General features: G+C 39.8%; 1 protein-coding gene across 2 annotated transcripts in view; it reads left to right on the top strand.

Moving 5' to 3' along the window:
• LOC124717317 (nucleolar protein dao-5-like) overlaps positions 1-21,376 on the top strand; it is a 36,051-nt gene that overhangs the window by 12,903 nt on the left and 1,772 nt on the right. The window contains exons 4-6 of one of the 2 annotated variants that reach the window (XM_047244149.1): positions 230-381; positions 5,786-7,520; positions 16,401-16,601. In XM_047244149.1, coding sequence (XP_047100105.1) covers positions 230-381; positions 5,786-7,520; positions 16,401-16,601 — 2,088 coding nt within the window. The remainder of the gene's footprint in view (positions 1-229; positions 382-5,785; positions 7,521-16,400; positions 16,602-21,376) is intronic. The other variant, XM_047244150.1, reaches the window with a different exon arrangement.

The following is a 21,376-nucleotide window of genomic DNA, read 5'->3' on the forward strand; positions in this document are numbered from 1 at the left end:
GCATTGGCAAACATGCAGCGTTGGAACTCCATGAATTTGTTGTATTTTAATCCTTACTAGAATGTTGCATATTAGAATACTGCTATCTTCAGTACAGATTTTTGTAGCTATTTCACAAAGATTACATCTCGCATAGTGATGGAACCATAAGCTACAAGTTACTGAAGACAATGTTTATACTTAAAATATTTTGTTCAATTTGATCTTGTGACAAAAATTTCCTTTTCAGGAGGTTTCAGGTTTAAATCTGAGCAGCAATGGGATACTGGAAGTTACGGACGGTTCGGAGAAATTTTCACACCAGATGCCGAATTGCTTGCTGGAGGTTTGACTTCACTACCATTCTACAAGAGGCTCAACGTAGATAAAACATTGTTTTCAGTAAGCACTTCATGAGATTGTGTATGACTTACTCAGATTATAAATTTGTTCTTAAATTGATGTACAAGGGCTGTCTGAAAAGTTCTCTACTTCTCCCAGAGGTCACAGCACTACTCCCATTATTTTTTCCCCTTATTTTGGTACATGTGTTAGTAAATTCCACATAAAACTGGAAGTCATGCCGGGCAGCAGCTGACTGAAGGCATTCATTTGAAGCAGTTGTGATGCACATAATGTTGAAAATAGCAAGTATCATACAGTGATTAAATTCTTTGTAAAAGAAGGTTTAACTTTGGCTGAAATTCATTTATGACTTGTAAATGTGTATGACAACTCCTCACCTTTGATTTCCACCTTGAAGTAATGTGGCCGTGAAAGCTTATAACATGATAAACACGAAGGACATCCAAAAAGTGCAAGCACACTGGGAATCATTGACAGAGTACAAAATATGATTTTGGAAGATTGGCATATAAAGATGTGTAAAATTACTAATCCCTCTACAGATATCAAAAGAACGTGCTGTTTACATCTTGCACTAGGAACTGAACTTGAGAAAGCTTTGTGCAAGGTGGGTGCCAAATGTACTTGCTGCGCATCACAAATGCATTCCCAGGACACTTTCTAAAAAGTACTTGGTGCGTTTTAAAGAAAACAGAAGTTACATTTTGTGCCAGTGCATGACATTGGGTGAAACGTGAATTCTCCACTACTCCCGAATCCAAACAGTAGTCTGTGCAGTGGATGGAAGCAGGCTCTTCAGTTTCAAAGAAGCCAAGAACGGTGCCATCGGTGGGAAAGATCAGGCATCTGTGTTTTAGGATGCGGAAGGAATTTTTGTTGGTTGACTGTCTCAAAAAAGGTAAAACCGTAACTGGAGAATAGTAATCTCAACTTCTAATGAAACTGGATGTAAGCATTTGCAGAAACGGTCCTGGCTTAAAGAAGAAAAATTGGAATAATGCACCTGCCTATAAAAGTGTCATGGCACTGAGGAAATTAACAAATTAGCATTATGAAGTGCTCGGACATTCAGCCCCTTTCATTCAATCCAGAATCCATTGTAGTTCTAGATAGGTACTTTACAACACTTCCAGAGGAACATTGCAGAGAGTGGATAATGGCACTAGAACACCACTGGATGAAATGTATTGATATTAAAGAAGATTGTTGAAAAATAAAATTTCTTTGAAAGCATAAATTGTCATTTTCACTGTCAGGCAGAGAACTTTTCAGACCTCTCTTGTAACTTCATTTTGGAGCATATAGTTTTTGAGAGACCCTTTGTGTAGAGTTGTCTGCTGCCTCTGTACTCTATCTGTCCATACCATTTGTAGGAACAACTCACTTTGTGGAAACTTCAGCTTTTATGTCCTTTCACCTCTTTTCCAGTTGTAGATGAGCTGAAGAAAGTGCACCTGTACACGCCCAGATACTCGCCACTGCGTATTTTCATTTAGAGTATATAGTCACCTGAGGACCTTTAGTGTCCCCATTTGTCTAAGTCTCATCTTTTTCTGGTCCATGTGCCACACTTCGCAGAAAACGTGGTTGATATTAGAACACACAGTTTGAATAATGGCATTTATTTCAAAAGATAGATATTACATTTACATCAATACTTTGCAGACCACAGTGGCAGATGGGATGTCTCATTGCGCCATTTGTTAGGGCTTGTTTCCATTCTATTTTTGTGTAGAGTGCAGCAGAAATTATTGCTGAATGAGCTCAGGTTGCACTTTAAATAGAACAATCTGCTTTTCACAATTCTTACACAAGCAATATATATCTCTCTTGGAACTGGTTCTTGTAAGTAGATTTTCTGAGGATAGCTTGTCTTTGTCAGTCAATGCCAGTTTTTTCAGTCCATCCCTCAGCCCAGATAGGGATGGTGGTTATCGTTGAAACAACCTGTTTCCGGTTATATCATTTTTTATTTTCTTTTTCTTTTCAATACCAGTTGGACCAGACTATTATAACCACTCAAAAGAACCGGCTTCTGAAATAACGAATTTTTGGGTTTTTTCCCTATTATATCATGTAATAAACATAAAAATCGAACAAAGTCTGAAAAATTTTGATTCCCTCAGTTATAGCATGCAAAGAATCAAAATATTAAATTAAATAGGCAAATAAAAGAAAACTTAGTCTATCTGCTGTTTGTTGCTTTTGTGAAAAAGTGATAAGTAGTTAACTACTACACCAAATCATCAGTATTCTCCTACAGATTCTAATTTATTGAAACACTGCTTAAAAATCATGTTGTAATCTGGGATTGTACCGCTATTTGGATGTTATGAATATTCAGTGCTAAAGAATGAAAACTGAAGTTGAAGAACTTTATTTTCAGTCTTAATTTGTTTGTTTTCAGGAGCTACAAGCAGATAAACGCATGTTATTTAGACACAGGCAGCAGATCAACTACTTTCTATTTTCATTGGAAACTATAAATGAACCATTAAGCTTTAAGTTCCTACTTGTAATATGTAACAAGTTTGTTCTGGCTCCTCCCGTTTTTAATCATTTTAAGCAAATGGAGCATTGTACTTCATTGATACCACACTTCTGTAAAAACTCCCAGACTAAGAATGATGCCATTCTGTAATACAATTGACACCCAACAATGGCAGTGAGAAACTACAATGTAGACCAGATTGGACAAGTCTTGCACACTGCATGTACACGAGTACCAGCTAACATGCCACATTATTTTTTCAGCAATTCTGTACCAGTTCTTATGCCTTGTGTTGCTCGTTTCTGTTGGAATTGTTATTAAAGCAACATTTTGCATTTATTATAACAACTCAGTGTTTCAAAGCAATGCAAATTTTACAAATAAGAATTACTCGTTCTTCAAAAGCAGTTTATTTAAAATGAAAAATTTTAGATCTGCTGCTATGGTTAATTGACATTTTTGTCCTTGTATATAACCTCTGTTTACATTCAAAGACCTGCTGCTTTGAATGCAGGCTTCTGCCTTTTGACTCATACATTTAGATGCTGGCTCTGTTCCTCGAGTTTTATTGTCTTTTAAACTCATTTCACTCTCTGAACACCGAAAGAGTCCCAAAAACAAGTTGTGTTGCTTTCTGTTAAAAACATTGCCACACGTGAAATATTGGGATAACAGCATAGCAATGCAGTCCCAGAGACAGAAGTAATTTTTAATGTTTTGTGGAAGAAAATCTTGTATTGCAAGGAGGTTCGATGGCTCAAAAAGAGTGAGCGAGTAAGTTATCCAGTCACCTTTTTACACACTATACAGTGCATAACATTTTTATGTTAACATCAAATATAGATTTAAGTGCTAGGCATTTGTTGGAGTGTAGCCTTCTAAAGAAGTGAAACATGGGCAATGTACAGATCAGATGAGAAGAGAAGAGAAGATAAGCTTTGGCAATGTGGTGCTACAGAAGAATATTGGAAATTGGGTGGTTAGATTACATAACTAATCAGGAGGTACTGAGCAGAATTGGAGGGAAATGAGCGAGGGGGGGGGGGGGGGGGGGGGAATTGTAGGTTCAGTAGTTACTATGAAGAGAAGAGGCTTTCATGGGATAGAGTAGTGTGAGAGCAACATTAAACCAATCTTCAGATTGAAGACCATGATGACAGCAACAACAAAAGCATAATTCAGTATGAAATTTGAGCTGCCTATGGTGATAGAAACATGGGCCAAACTGTTTTCAAAGTTTTGCATGGAAATTCGCATAACTCCCCTTCTGTAAAATGGCATCTAAATTCTAATGATTGAAAGAAACAGCTAAATAATCAATAAAAATCATTGTAAAAATATGTCTCTTTTCGGAGTGAACATAAAATACAAAACTGGTTTGGATGTTTCCAGTTTCAAGTAATTGTTTTTGTTCACTATCTCCTCCGTTTTTAAGGTATTATAACAAAAGTTTGTTCAGTTCAGCATCCACTCTTGGTAATGAGGCTTGTAACATTTGAGACTAGTGTCTAAATAAAGAACAAAATGTATGTATACTGAATAGTTATTTTATAAAACTACTTTATAATTTGAGTAGAGCTTTCTGTGCTCTCTCTTCCACTGTCTCTGTCCCTCCCCCTCCACCCTTTCCCCCACGCAATACGGAAGAAACGTTTTTCGCTTGCTCTCAGCATGATGCATCTGGGAAAATATTGCACCAGTTTTATAACTCTTTCCGCAGTCTTAGAAATTAAACTTTTCTTTTAGTTTCCAGCTAGGTTGCACTTTTTCTCTGCAAAGAAACACTTTCTTGCGGACAGCAGTTGTCAGTCTCGTAGGGTGAAAGAGGAGGCGCTCTCTCTCTCTCTCTCTCTCTCTCTCTCTCTCTCTCTCTCTCTCTCTCTCTCTCTCTCTCTCTCTCTCTCTCTCTCACACACACACACACACACAGTGGTGTGTGTGTGTGTGTGTGTGTGTGTGTGTTTCATTGCAAAGCCCTCCGCAAAATTTCCTCAAATCAAAAATAAAACTGGTGAGTTTTACTTACATAAGATTGGAGTTGATTGTTAATAATTGGTAATTATGGTATGGTATTTTAGTTCTTAAAAACAATAGTGCCTTGCTGTACAAAGTGTTTTATATGTCATTCTTAGGTAGAATATACCCCTTTCCATGATCAAAGGATTTTTCACATACTTAGTTGGAAACCATTCTTCTTTTTATTTGGCCATGAACTTCATTGTCAAAAAGTGCTATGATAATAATTTCATTAGAAAAGTACCACAAGTGGTAATGGAAACTTACTCTCAGTTGATTTATCCACAAATTTTGACATTTTCAAAATGGAAACGTCTAATTTTGTGCTTTCACCACTGAACTAAATCCCAGCCAGGGTTTAACATAGAATTTTGCTGTGAAAAAGTGATGTCTTGAAATACTCATTTGTATTTTGTAGTGATTTTAAATTGAGTTTGCAGCAAATGTATTATCAAAGAATAACTTTCTTGACCCTCCAAAAAACAATATGTGCATGGTAGTCATTTGTCAGCCAGCCCCACCCATTCTGCAATTGGATTGAAAAGCTTTTCTTTTGCAGAATTTGGATGCTCCGATCTTCACCATGAAATTAATCTCGAGTGTCCAAAGACTGAAAGCTTGTTTTTTTTCTTTTTCTTCACATAATGTACTGTAGTATTGTACTCTGGTGCGAATTTCTGCATTTGAAAGGATATTTCTGACCCAGAATAGATGTTATCGGCATTCAGGATGTTAAAGTTTTCTAGATGTATAAACCTCATATTCTGTAATCTTAAATTAAAACATTTTCTTGAGAGACTCATCCTATTCAATACAAAAGTTCTTTCCTGACTAAGTATACGCATATGCTGTGTGTTCTGTCCCTGTTTAGTGTGTTGTTGTGCCACTGCTGTTATTTTAATGTATCTTAACTGGTTTTTCTTTTTTTCTTAGGAGGATGAGATCCAAAGGATGGACAGATGTGCAAAGGAAAATTACAGAGCATATGAGAAATTGAGTAAGTCCAAACCAAAACCAAAGGTAGCTACCACTGACTTGTTCAAGATTGATGAGGCAGAGAAGTACAGTGTTGTGGATCAGGTAAATGAACAGACTGTAGAACTGAGTACAAACACGAGCAAACCTGTATTTTCGGTAGAAGAGTCTCCAGAGAGAACACCTGCAGAACTTACACTCTCGCCACATCCTGCCAGCAGCAATGCGAGACCAAATGACCACAGCAGGGAGGGTAGGGTACCCACTGCACGTGTTCCCGAAGGGCCTGTGCAAGATTTTCACTTTGGAAAGCCACCACCATCCTCACTTGGTGCTGCTGAAATCTTGCACTCACAGACACCCGACAGAGAGCGTACGCCTCTCCGAGACAGTGGCCGGGATGTGACGTCACCAGAGTTCCATTTTGAGAGAGCACCACCACCTTCGTACACCTCAGGGAATCTGAAGTCTCCATTTCACAGCAGGGAGAGCACGCCGGCAAAAGAAGCTGCACCTGCGACAGTTGTCGGAAAGCCACCACCGTCCTCATTCGGTGCAGCTGAAAACCTGCACTCACAGACACCCGACAGAATGCATACACCTCCCCGAGACAGTGGCCGGTGTGCAGTGTCACCAGAGTTCAATTTCGAGAGAGCGCCACCACCTTCGTATGCATCTGGGAATATGAAGTCTCCATTTCAGAGCAGGGAGAGCACACCGGCAAAAGAAACTCCACCTGTGACAGTGTCTCGAGGGTCAGGCAACTTGCAAGCTCCTGTGTCTCGGGCCGTCTCAGACGGACGGGTCACAGGTCGAGAAGGTACACCCGAGCCCACAGCTCCAGCTCCACCTGTTCGGGAGAGGGAAACGGTGCGAGACGACCGTCCGGGTGCCGCAAAGTTCGCTTCTTCAGTTGGCACGCCATCTGAGGACGTTTCTCTCAGAGGTGGGGCATCGGTCGGGGAATACGATGACGATAGTGCCTTGCGAGAGACCTCCCCGGTACGGAAATCTACGTACGACCACCCACGAATCACGCCTTCTGCCTCTCGGGAATCGAAACACACTCTCGACAAAATTCCTTCGGAAATGGAAACAGTTGGAAGGGAAGAGATTCCGAGAGAGCCAGTTCTTCAGAGGAACGGTGCAGATGTGCGGGAAGAACTGACACACCAGAAGTCTCCTCGTGAAAGAGACATAGTTTCAGAGCAGAAGTTGGAGGAAAATGGGCAGATTTGCACAGAAAATGACAGTTATTCGAAGAAAGGAGGAAAGTCGGATATTAAAAAACCAGAGGGTCAGCAGAGAGGTGGAGGGAGGCACGGTCGGAGAAAGAAAGGGCAGAATGCGTCGGCTCGAGGCGGGGAGCAGCTCCGGGTGGAGTCCGCTGATGTGGCAGAACCGGAGATGGAGGCCAGTGTCCACACTACCGCGAAAGCCGACGTGCAGGAGGAGACGAGGCACGAGGAACCGCGTCCAGCCGAAGGGGCGAAAAAGAAACCGGAGCGACCGCCACCTCCGGCAGTACTACAGCGGGATCGTCAGCAGTCACCTCTGCCGGCACCACAGCCGAGCTCTGCTCTGGCTGTTGTTGGACAGCCCGAAACCAAAGCTACACAGCCTTTGGCCAACAAACCTGAGGAACCAAAGGCTCAACATGTGAAAGTGCCTGCGACAACTCCTGACAGCCAAGGTTTGTTTTTCATTTTTTTCTTCTTCTTCTTCTTCTTCTTCTTCTTCTGCTGCTGCCGCCGCCGCCGCCGCTGCTGCTGCTGCCGCCGCCGCCGCCGCCGCCACCATCTCTGCTGATTCTGTTAGCCACATTTAATAGCAGTGACTGGTGTTTGTATTGTCTCTCCTGCTAGTCAGTCGTACACCAACCATAAATATTTAACAGAGAACTGTATTCTTTCTCCCCTTCTTTTCTCTGACCTTTGGCAGCAAGTTAGAGAATTGGCTGAAATTGAAAGGTGTCTCACAGACGCATCTGCTTTTATGTCTGTATACCTTGAAATACTGTGCAGAAGGTAATGGTAGTGTGCCAGTATTGTTTTATGCGCTTCATATTGTGTGAGCACGCTGTGCCCTGAACTGCGGACATTCCTGATGTAGAGTGGCGTGCGTGCCTCGAAGGTTTATCAACTCCAACCACAACAGAGGAGTACCGTATTTACTCGAATCTAAGCCGCACTTTTTTTCCTGTTTTTGTAACCCAAAAAACCGCCTGCGGCTTAGAATCGAGTGCAAAGCAAGCGGAAGTTCTGAAAAATGTTGGTAGGTGCCGCCACTAACTTCTGCTGTCGAATACATGTAGCGCTACACAGGCATGCTTTGTAGGCACAAAGATAAATACTGGCGCCAAAACCTCTGCGACAGTAAATAAATTTAAAAAAAAGGTGGTAAACGAGCTTTTTTTTCTCCGCTCCGAGTTTCGACCATTACATTTTCGTACATTATCCAACGAAGTAAATACAAACTCCATATTGTTCATCTTCAGATGTTGCAGAAATTCAATGTACTACGAAAATCCGACTGGCAAGACTGTTTGGGATGTTTGTCAATATGGCCAACTCTACATTCTGAATTTTTTCCTACTTGTGAGAAGAGATGGTTGCTAATAGGAACCTGATGAAATGTGAATCACATGCAGTATTCTCTTCACCATAAGAATAATACGAATATAAACATTTTGCCATGTATTCTTTCGTGTTTGCTGCTATCTCATTTAAATCCTGTCTGCCTAATAAACTACGAAACTAGAGTGAGACAACAGCAAACGCAGAAGAATATACGTATCGTGTCATGTTTATATTTGTATTATTCTTTTGCCTAGTAGTGATACAGTCAGAAATGAAGCACGGCAACTGACTAGATTTTTAAATCTAAGATTACTCTAATTTCTGTGTAGAATTTGATGTACTAAAGAAGCGGCCGCAAAGATTTTCAAACGGAGAAAAATTTTCACCTAACTCTCGTTCAGAACATGTTCTGTCATACGCGGTCTATTATTTGGTTCTTGTTGATCATTATCAAAGAAAGCAGCAGTGTAAGTAACAACAAATAGCAGTCTCTTGCCATTGTATCGCTAATGAGACGATTCCTCTCTTTTTTTTCTTAATTGTAAGCGGCTTTAGTGTGCACAAAAAGCAAGGCATGCCGTGAGCGGTGACAGGCCGTAAACACGCACTATCAGAATGCGACAAACAATGCAGGAAACAGTACAGTAATGCATTTTCAGCTTAGAGTGACGTAAACACCTATTACAAAGAAAACGCCACTTATCACATCAAAGCAAAATAAGCAATCGATTCAAACCAGACGAAGCACGTGAAAAAGGAAGGGTACGCTTATGAATACGAATGGAGCGCCTGATGCATAGCAATGGCTACCTGGTAAAGCTTAACTGCTAAGCTTACGACTCGAACCAAACTACTGTAGGTGTATCGTCATTCATTCGAACTAAATTGTGTCTCATATTACAATGGACCAACTTTGTTTCGATTTGGAGGTGTGGCCTAAAACTTTTCTCTCCCCTTGAATTTCGAGTCTCAAATATCAGGTGCGGCTTAGATTCGGGAAATTTTTTTTTTCCTTTATTTCGGGTCTCATTTTTCAGGTGCGGCTTAGATTCGAGTGCGGCTTAGATTCGAGTAAATGCGGTAGCTGTGAAGAGGACAAACTAACCAGTAGTTCGTTAAGGAGGGCACCAATGTATCAGTAGGTCTATGAGCAATAGTCTGGGTGTGGCTTTGTAACAACAGCCAGCATTGCCTCACTTTGTGGGTACTGTGGATGGCTGAAAGCATAGGTAGATTATAGCTATTATTTTTTTCTTGGGGGTCGTACAACTCTACTGTAGGACTTGATGATCATGGCATCGTTTTAGGTAAAATATTTTGTGGGTAAAATAATCTCCCATTTGGATTTTCTGCCACGGACTACTCAAGAGGTCATCAGGAAAACGATACTGGCATGCTGCAGGTCAGTGTGTGGAATGTTAGATCCTTTAATCAGATAGGAAGATTACAGAACTTAAAAAGGAAAATGGATATGTTGAAGATATAGTGAAAATTAACGAAGTCAGTAGCAGGAAGAATAAGGGATAATTCAGGACTAGATGTAATAATTAGTGAATAGGAATGCAGGTAACTTTCTATGAACAGCATAGTGAACACATTATTGTAGTCAAGGTAGACACGATGCCAGCACCCACCCCAGTATTACAGGTTTATATGCCTTCTAGCTCTGCTACTGAAGAGATTGAAACTGTGTTTGTTGATTGGAACTGTGTTTGTTAAGATAAAAGAAATTATTCAGATAGTTACACTAGAAAGAAAAAGTTGTGACTTAGGAAAACAAACAGAAGGAAAAACATTAGGAGAACATGGATAGGAGGAAAGGAGTGAAGAGTTTCTGCCTGGTAGAATTATGCACAGAATGTAATTTAATCATTTCTAACAGTTCGTTTGCATTGGAGAAGAGGGTTGTATACCTGGAAACACTGGAAGGTGTGACACAGGTTATAAAATGGTAAGACAAATTTTGAAGCCATATTTTAAAATGCAAAACATTTCTGGGGGCAGATTAGGATTTGGACCATAATTTATTGGTTATGAAATGCAAATCCAAATTGAAGAGTTTCAGAGGGTACATTAGGCAACAATCCATGGAAACAAGGTAAAGAAATAATATAGATGAGTGGGTAGCTTTGAGGCCTAATAGAAATCCTTGGACAACACAGGAAATATTGAAATTGATTGACATAAGGACAAAATATAAAAATGCTGCAAACAAAACAGAAAAAAGATAATAGTCCCCTAAAAATGAGATTGAGAGGAACTGCAAAATGGCTAAGCAAGCCAAGCAAAGAAGGGAAAGCTGAATGGTGGAAGAAATATATAGAAGCGCTATACAAGAGAATTAAACTTGAAGGCAATATTATAGAAAAAGGAAGAGGAAGTAAATGGACATGAGTTGGGAAAAGAATGTAATAATTCCAATCCGAAAGAAGGCAGTTGTGGCAGCATGAGTATTACTGAACTTTCCATTTAACACGCTGTGGTTGCAAAATATTGACACGAATTATTTATAGAAGCATAGAAAAACTGGTAGAAACTGACCTTGTGGAACATCAGTTTGAATTCGAAACAATTCCAGGAACATGCAAGGCAATACTGACCCTACAAGTAGGAAGATAGATTCAATAAAAGTAAACCAACATTTATTGCATTTGCAGATTTAGAGAAGGGTACTGGAAGTGTTGGCTGAACTACAGTCTTTGAACTTTTGAAGGTACCAAGGATAAAATACGGGGAGTGAAAGGTTATTTACAATTTGGACAGAAAGCAGCCTGCAATTAGGAAAGTCAAAGGAAATGAAACAGAAGTGCTGATTGAGACTGGCTTGTAGGCTATACGTGATGTTTTTAAATCTCAATATTGAGCAAGCAGTAAAGCAAACGAGAGAAATTTGGATAAGGAATTGAAGGCCAAGAAGAAGAAGGAGGAGGAGGAAAAAAATGTTTGCAATTTGCCAATGAGAGTGTAATTCTGTCTGGAACTGCAAGGACTCGAATAAAATGTCGAATGGAATTTATAGTGTCAGTGTCTCAAAGAGAAGTTATAAGATTAGGATAATTGAATGTGGTCAAATTAAACTAGATGATACTGAGGGTATTAGATTAGGAAATAAGACTCCAAAAATTGATGAGTTTCACTATTTGGGCAGCAAAACAATGAATGATGGCTGATGTGGACAGGATATATAGGATGGTCCATAACTGTATATGATGTTTGAAGGACTTTAGTATTTGTAATTCTGGACAAACCGTTTTGATGTGGCAACACTATGTGACCTGACTGAGGGATAATGGTCACTGGACTTTGAAACATTAGTGCATGTCAGGCAGCATGGTGGAACAGCTGTCTCTTGAACAGTGTGTGGGTTTATATTGTGCAACAAAGGATTACGCAGAAATGGGATGGAAGATGGCTGTTTAGTTTGGAGGGACTGACCCCTCTATGTTAACAATCACAAGGTTATACAATAAATTGACACTACTGGAAGTGTTTTACAACCGAAGGGAGTGGGTAGATCTCAAACTATGCATATTGAGACTGTAGATAGTTACTGTAAAATGCTTACAGACAGTATGCAGTCTTTATTGTGTGCACAACAACATTAATGGCAGCAAGATGGAGCACCACCACACTATGCCATATCAGAGCGAGAGTGGCAGGACACAGCATTACCAAGCCACCAGATTGGTCAATGTGGTCGGTGGAGTGGTCAGCTCTATCTCTTAATTTGACACCAACGAACTGGTATGTATGGGGTGTTTTAAAGGACAAAGTGTATCTTTGTCACATACACAATTTGGCCAAATTATGGGGAGATATTCACAGAGGAGTTGCACGGGTCACCAGTTCTGGTCTGTCAAGCTGCTTGTCGTGATGTTGCTCTTCATCTCCTGGCACATATTGATTTGGATGGTGCATTGGTGAACTGTGCCAAGGAGAAGAGGTATTAAAGTTTTTGTAAGGAAAGGTATGACAGTAATGCGCTTATGTTCAAGTTGTGTTGCTAATTTTCTTTACCACAGCCTTTGAAACATAATATACATAATTATGGCCACCTTGTAAAATGCAAGCTGACAACAAGAAAGGTATTTACGGGGGGGGGGGGGGGGGGAAGTTGCATCTAATATTAATTCAAGTGTTCAGAAGTCCTTTCCAAAAGTAATGGTACGGACAGTAATCTCACATTGAAGTAAAATGTGTACAGTAAGATGATAACGCAAGAAGAGAATAGAGGCTTTTGAAATGTGGCACTGCAAAATAATACAGAACATTATATGGGTAGTTCGAGTAACTAATGACGAGTTACTGAATCAGATTGGAGGAAATATAAATTTATTACACAACTTGACAAAAGGAAGAGAGAGGTTGAGAGGCTTCAAGGAATTGTCAATTCGGTAGTGGAGTGAAGTGTGGGGGTAAAAGTGGTAGAGGAAAACATACTCACAAATACAGTAATTAAGCAGGTTGTAGGCTGCAGAAGCTCTGCAGGGGCGAAGAGAATCACACAGTATAGATCGGCACAGAGAGGTGCACCACACGAGGCTTCAGCCTGGAGACTTTAATAACAACACCGTCTTGTTCTCGGTAGTGACAGTCACCAGTACAGTGCCGTGTAAGCTCTGATTTTACTGTAGTGCTTATTTGGCAAGATGTTAGATTCGCCTAATGAGGAACACTTTAGGAATTATAAGAGTCTGTCTGTGCCCATTGCCTGTGGCATCTTTGCAGTTGAGCATTGTTATTAGGAATTGTGATCACTAAATGAACCTGTGATGAACTGCACAGCGGCTGTAGAATGTTCCCCTATCTCTCTTTCTATTAATCCAACATATCAAGTCTGACGAACAGTAATCTGGCATTAGACAGAGGGAGCTTTATAGTCACTCTCCTTTCTAGGTGCATTCTACTTGCTTGTTTAGTATTATTCTTCTGAATTTCAGTGTGGCATCAACTTTCCCCACACTTAGCTTTATTTTTTCATTCTATTGTGAAATGCTTTGAATAGAAACCCATAGATATTTGATGTCTGTGAAATACAATTACTTTTTAGCAATAGTTTGACCAGTGATTGATCTTTCCACCACAAATAGTGTATTGACCGACCTCTGGGGACCAATAATATTGTAGTACAACTACGGTTTTCCCCTCTGCATTTGGAGAATTCTGTATAACAACGGGTAATGCAGTGTCCATTCCGCCACAGGTGTAGAGTGTAACTGTTATTTCGGAAGGCCAGTTGGTAGAGGTTTTGCAGTCACAGTAGTCAGAGGTGGGACGTATGAGTGATTTGTGAGCAGTCACCTTTGTAAACTGACTGCATTTTCCCAATAACCTGCCAATGAACTGAAGGCTGCCTGCTGCTTTGTGTGCAATTGAGCCAAAATGCTCACTCCATTTAACGTCCTCATAAAATGTACCACACGGGTATTTGTATGAGTTCCCCAATTACAATTGTGACTCGTTGATACTGTAGTTATAGGATTCTTCTTCCTCTTCTTTTAGAGCACAATTTCACATTTCTGACCATTTACAGCAAGTTGCTATCTTTGGACTACTTTGAAATCTTATCAAAATCTGATTACTTATTTGTACAACGTTTTTAAACGGCACTGTACTTTAGGAAACTGCATCACGTGTGAAAAGTCTGAGGTTTCTATTAATATTTTCTCTACGGTCATTAATATACATTGAATGACAAAAGTCGTGGGATAGCTATACGGACATATAGAGATGGGCGATATGAACACATACAGACAGCAGTAGTATCACATACACAAGGTGTAAAAGGGTAGTGCAATGGTGGAGCTGTCATTTTTACTCCGGGGATTCATGTGAAAATGATCCCAACGTGATTGTGAGTGCACGATGGAATCAATAGACTCTGAACCTATGATAGATGGAGCTAGATGCATGGGGCATTCCATTTCGGAAATCGTTAGGGAATTGAGTATTAAGAGATCTACAGTGTCAACAGTGCGCCGAGAATACCAAATTTCAGGCATTACCTTTCTTTCACCATGGACAATGCAGTAGTCGACGGCCTTCACTTAATGACCAAGAGGAGTGGCGTTTGCATAGAGTTGTCAGTGCTATGCTGAGAGGCAAACAACACTGCATGAAATAATCACAGAAATGAATGTGGACTGTACTATAACCGCATCTGTTAAGATAGAGCAGTGAAATTCTGTATTAATTGGCTATGGCAGTAGATGATCGATGTGAGTGCCTTTGATATTAAAACATCACTTGCAGTGCCTCTCCTGAGCCCGTGAGCACCTCAGTTGGACCCTAGACAACTGGGAACCGGGGCCTGGCCAAATGAGTCCTGATTTCTGTTGGTATGAGCTGATGTTAAGGTTAGTGTGTGGTGCAGACCCCATGAAGCCATGGACCAAGTTGTCAACAAAGGCTGCATTTATAGCGAATGGACTGGGTTCTCTGGTCCAACCGAACTGACCATGGACTGGAGGAATTGGTTATGTTCAGCTACTTGGAGGGCAATTGCAGTCATACACGGACGTCATGTTTCCAAACAACAATGGAATTTTTAATGGATGACAATGTGCCATGTCTCAGGGTCCGAGTTGTTCATGATTAGTTTGAAGAACATTCTGGATAATTCAAGCGAATGATTTGGCCATCCAGACTGCCCGACTTGAATCCCATCAAAAATGTATGAGACATAAGTGAGAGGTCAGTTCATGTACAAAATCCTGCACTGGTAACACTCAAGCAACTATGGATGGCTATAAAGGAAGCATGGTTCAATATTTCTACAGGAGTCTTCCAACGAGTTGTTAAATCTGTGCCACATTGAGTTGCTGCACTGCATTGGGCAAAAGAAGGTCCAACATGATGTTAGGAAGTATTGGGAGATTATCTCGGTGTAAAATAGGAACAGCAAGGATCACAACACACTTACCTGGGGTACATCTTAAGTTACCTCTAGTTATGTCGACGAGTCTCCATCTGGGATAATGTTCTGCAGTTTCCCTCTCAAGAAATTATTAATCCTGGTGGTGTGAGATTTGAGCTCAGGCAATAGTACAGGATTCTCTGTTCGAAAATAACTTTTGGAGACAGATTCTAACATTTCGTCTTTTTTGTTTGCCGCGTGCAATTTGAGTTCTTATGTCGTGCTTGCATGGCTGGACATTAATTTGGTGCCACTGGTACCCATTACGACAACCAGACTTTCTTAGATTTTTGTGATAGAACTTTGCATAATATTGTCATTACTCACCAAAGGCTCATCTTGTAGCTATCTCGACAGCTGATTGCGGTCAAGTTGATGGTGACTACACCGGGTTAGCTCTGGTTTGTTGTATCTCTGTACCCCAACTGTATTCCTGAAATGAAGCCTCTGTCAGTCTGCTTCCTTTTTCCTGTTTAGTTTGTCACAATTAAGAATCTCTGGTATGTCATAATCCTGAATTCATGAGTATGTGTCACAACTACCTGAGCCTGTTTTCCCACATTTCCCAGTAGGAGGCTGCAGATTACTGTTGCTGTTTCAAAGTGCCCGCAACTGCTTTTGTCAACCCCACTCCCTGACCTTTATTTTTATTTCTTACATTTGGAGAAAACACCCAGAAAGACATGTGTGTACAACTTCGGTCACATCTTTATTTAGTTTTAGTAGAAAAGTTGGTCGGCTTTTTGACTGTGTTCCATTTTCCATAAATTTGCATCACGGTGGATGTGTGGTGGCAAATGGAACTGATCAGTGAAAAGCTTTACACTAAAACAATGAGTAAATGTCACAAATCTTTTTTTAATATCCGTTAGTGGCTGTAAGGGTGACACTGGTTACTTGGATGAATACATTAAAAATTTGTTAGAGATTCTACAGATTCTCTTGAGAATTGATTATTTCCTTTAAAAGGCAACAGTTTAAACAGAGAAGTATCAATACTGATTTTGTTGTGTTGCAGTTATTTGTGTGTTCCTCATCATTAAATTCACACTGACATTTTGAAATTCTTGTACCTCAGCAGAACCGCCCCAGAGAAAGACAGCAGCAAGTACAAAAGTAGAGCCCATACTGAAAGAGCGGAACACGGCGGGCCGTGTGGACGACAGTGGACTGAATTTCCTGATGTCACTGAGAGGCCAGAAGGTGGGAGGGGTCAGCGAAGTGGAAGCTGCAAAGTTGGCTGCGGGTGCCACAGTATCAAGATCTGCGATAGAGGAAGGTGAGTGTATCAGCTGTAGGTTACGTCTGATTGTCCGGTCATTCCAAAGTACCATTTAGGTGTATAGTTTTTAATGTGTAGTTTGGGCCTCAGATCACACCAAATGGTGCCGTTACCAGTTTTGACCGATTACCATATGTAATATACCATGACTCGTGAGAGGACTTTATGGAGTGGTCCTGTTAAGATTTTCTCAGCACTTGTAGCATCGTGATGAGTGCTAAAGCTCTCAAAAGCTCATTTCTCAAGAATATCTCTTCAAAAGATAAGGTTTTCGACTGGTGATAAGTACAAAATGTTTCTAACATTTCATCAAAATGGTCAGTAGATCAGTGTGTAATGTAAAAGTCAGCTCAGTTCACACAAGTTGCACCTTTTTTATTGTAGTTAAAATTCTGTACTTATTATCAGAAACAAACATTAAATAACAAATTCTGAAACATAATTTTTAATAAAAAATAACAAAACCTAAATTAAAAGTTGCTACGAAAATGGAAAATCTAGGATGGCATAATTACAATGTTATAAAAGGATAGTGTGGTACTTAGCACAGAGCGGAGATACTGAGTCGCAGATAGGCCAAACAAAATCACTGTCAAATAAGTTTTAGGCCAGAAAGGCCTTCATCAGAATTAGACAACATATGCACACTCCACTAGCCGCCCCCCCCCCCCCCCCCTCCCCGACACGCGCACGCCACCAACACACACACACACACACACACACACACACACACACACACACACACACACACGTGGCGGCTAGTGGAGTGTGCATATGTTGTCTAATTCTGATGAAGGCCTTTCTGGCCTAAAACTTATTTGACAGTGATTTTGTTTGGCCTATCTGCGACTCAGTATCTCCGCTCTGTGCTAAGTACCACACTATCCTTTTCATAACATTGTAATTATGCCGTCCTAGATTTTCCATTTTCGTAGCAACTTTTAATTTAGGTTTTGTTATTTTTTATTAAAAATTATGTTTCAGAATTTGTTATTTAATGTTTGTTTCTGATAATAAGTACAGAATTTTAACTACAATAAAAAAGGTGCAACTTGTGTGAACTGAGCTGACTTTTACATTACACACTGATCTACTGGCCATTTTGATGAAGTGTGTGTGTGTGTGTGTGTGTGTGTGTGTGTGTGTGTGTGTGTGTGTGTGTGTGTCAAATGCTTGTCCCACATTATGCAAAACACAGCTTGATATATGGCTGCCAGGACATCTCTTACAATCTCTTACAGTAACTATTGTTAACTATTATTTGCCTCACTGAATAATTACTCTTTTATATTTACAAATGTACAATAACACACTATTGTTGCCTCTTTTCTGATTACTGATGTGGTTGTAGTAAAAAATAATGTCAAATGTTCAGCCTATGGCATTAGAAACTATGCTGAGAAACCAGGGTTAAAAACTTCAGAAATGGGCTAATTTTGGCAACTGTTTGATTGCTGTGCAACTTCTGAAAAATCCTGCCCTACCTTATCTGTTCAGAGCATATTGTCGACGAGATTTCAGTCGCTGTGTGTTTTTTGTAGCAGAATCTTCCATTTTAGTGATACTACCTCCACAAATATTAATCATTGTGCCATGGACATTTACAGAAATGTAGCAAAGAGGCGGAAAAATTACCGTTTTTGATAAAACTGATTCGGTGGGTTTGAAAATGTCATGCCTCAAGCACTAATTTTGACAGGAAGTAGACAAAACTAATTTGTCTGTAACTATTGATAATTGTCCACTTAGTGCTTTTAAGATACATTACTTTGGCATGTAAAGTGTGCATATTTCAGTAGTGTATGTAGTTTTTTGATATTCAACAATCTGAAATTATGTCATCTCAGATTTATATCCAGGGTAATAAATGACGTATGAAAAATAGATACAAAATATTCACAAAAAGTTTATTGTATTCCAGAGGTGTTCAGATGACACTGAAATGATAAAATCTGAGCTACAGAAATTCAGACTCGTTGAGCTAATCCTGCTGGATATCAACTTAAGTAACCAACAAAAAGTGATACATTAATGTTTTATGGACAGGATGTATATGCCCTGGGACAAGCAGGAAAATCCGAAAATTTTTCATCTGGGATAAACCCAGGGATTTCTTAGACTTGCAGGAATTTTTCATTGTTTTAGTTTTCAGTTAAAGTTTTGCAATAACTGATACTCTAACAAAGAATTTTACTCTGGCCTGCTACTGCAGAAGAGTATTGCAGCAGTAAAACATAAATGAGAGAATAATACCGAAATAAAACTTTAGTTGCAAAGAAAATGCATGATTTATAACTAAACACACTGTACACAAAAGCTTCTGCAAAATGTGTCTGACTGTGCAATACTTAATGACAACAAACTGCTTTCAATGTGTCTTTCTTGTGGGCCTCACACATGACATCACAACGGTTTACATTTGTAACAGGCTGCAGGAAAATACCGCAAATGTTGGTTTGAAAAGTGTTACTTTCAAAGTAAATTTCCTTTTATGCGAGATGGATTATGTTATGTGTAAGAAAGCGTGATGAATTTTTGTAAATCATGGAGCATTAGACTCTCATTCAAAAGTTAACTCTGAGGACCAACCACTTAAAAAGAATTATGGGCCCAGAAGACCAACCATTCATGCTGTTATTTAATACTTTACTGGCATATTTGTGTTTGATACATCTTAAAGTATAACATGCTAAAAAAAAGACCAAGTTTCAAGGTTAATTTTTCATATTTATTTTAATTCTTTCATAGACTACAAATTATGTAAACACAACGGCAAAAAGTATCCTTAAAATGTGTGAAGTTCTCAACGGAACATAACTATACTCAGCCAGTTCTCATGAAATGTTTGGTGCACAGTTGTGAAATTTTTAATCTTGCTTATCAGAAATAATCATCTGCTGCAATTTAAGCTGTGCTCTTAGGACCCTGCCTAACCACACTCTCAAAAAATTGACAACCAATATTAGATGTGAAAGCTTAGCTTTCCTTGTAGCTGTACTGTATCTGTATTAATTTAAGCCATCATTTTTTCATGTTTGTGTGTTCATGCTGCTTGACACTGATGTTGCTGTGGCTGACTACATCACATGTCCTATGCTCTGAATATCTGCTGTCATTGGCTGTGAGATCACATGACACAAGCTATGATGGGCTGACAGAAGCACATTGCATTTCAGGGCTTCTGAAAATACCATGCTTTATTTGGTGGAATTCCTGTTGCTATATTTGGTGGAATTCATGTTTATACTTTCATAATGTGAAAATATGTGGTGTAAATGTTGGCCACACACCAAAGATCTTTCCAAAACATGTTTTTTGCAGGGTTTTGTTTTGTAAAGAGCTGGGAAGTTCTTTGCCAGTGGGTAAAGTCTTCACCATTCAAAGGATTGATAAGTCTTACAGCTTTGAAGAAAAGTATATTGTCATTTAACACAGGAAATAAAATGTACTTGCACCAGGAGTACGAACTGCTATCCAAAATTTTGGGGACTGGTGCTGCCATCTGTTGAAAAAGCGCTTCTGCCAGCGGTCAAACGTTTTCTGGAAGTCCTGTTCTTTGAGGGTGTTCATCACCACCAGTGATGCTTCTTGAATCCTCTCTAGAGTGTCGAACTGATGGCCTTTCAACTTGAGTTTCATTTTTCGGAATAGCATGAAGTCGCAGCGTGCCAAATCTGGCGAGTGTGGTGGATGGGGTACAACTGCTATGTTGTTTTCTGCCAAAAAGGTCCTGGTGAGCAAGGACGTGTGACAGGGTGCATTGTCGTGATGCAGCAGCCAGTTCCCTTGCTTTTTTGAGTCTTGGAGAGCCTGGGTTCTTCCGCTGGGATGATTGTTGCTTTGTCTCTGGGTCATAACCATAAATCCAGCCGGTGATAACCCGTGACAAGAAAGGAGGAGGTTGGATCATCAGAATTTGATACATATGCGCTGTTCTGTTCACGGATATGTCGTAAAATCGCCACACACCAAACACAGAGTATTACGGAAATCACTGTGGACATGCAACACGTCCTCTTACCTGAATGATACTCCGCACACTGACTCATTAGTATGCAGCTCTTGCCACCTAGCGGTGCAAATATCTACTACTCCTACTTTCCAGATGGCAGCACCAGTCCCAAAAATTTTGGATTCCACCTCATATAGTGTATTTTCACCCAGAAAAAAAAATGTATTTTTAAGTGGCAAATCCAGGATTTTTTTATTTTACATGAACACCCTGATAAAGTGAAGAAACAGAGAATAAACTTTAAAAAAACACTTATTCAACTTTGATAAGATACATATGTAGCAGTTTATTTGCTTACAAAACTTAACATCTGAAAAAAATAAAGGATTTAATGCATCACTTCCTTACATTCTATTTTTAATATTGACTGGAGTAATTAAAGTTGAATAAAATTTGTTTTGAAAGTTACATTTTTTGTATAGGTTGGAACAAGTACAACACAGGAACAGGACTTGGGTGGGTGAATGGAAAAAATCTGCCAAAACAACTGTCAAGTTTACTGGCAGAACTGACTTCAAACAGGCTAGGACTGAACTGAGTCAGTCTTCTTCAGTGTGCTCCATTATTATGCATTCAGGCCAACTAGACTGGAGAATTTGCAGCTCTGTGATTGCATTTGGCACTGTGTTGCATTCCACAGAGTTTAAAATGATCCCAACCACTGGAGAGAGATTGCCTGTAAAGCTACATAATTTCCCCTGAACAGCCTGACAACCAGAAAAATCCGAGATATATGGAGATTGGTAAAGTCACAGTATTT

Source organism: Schistocerca piceifrons, chromosome 9, assembly GCF_021461385.2.
Source record: "Schistocerca piceifrons isolate TAMUIC-IGC-003096 chromosome 9, iqSchPice1.1, whole genome shotgun sequence".
NCBI lineage: Eukaryota > Metazoa > Arthropoda > Insecta > Orthoptera > Acrididae > Schistocerca > Schistocerca piceifrons.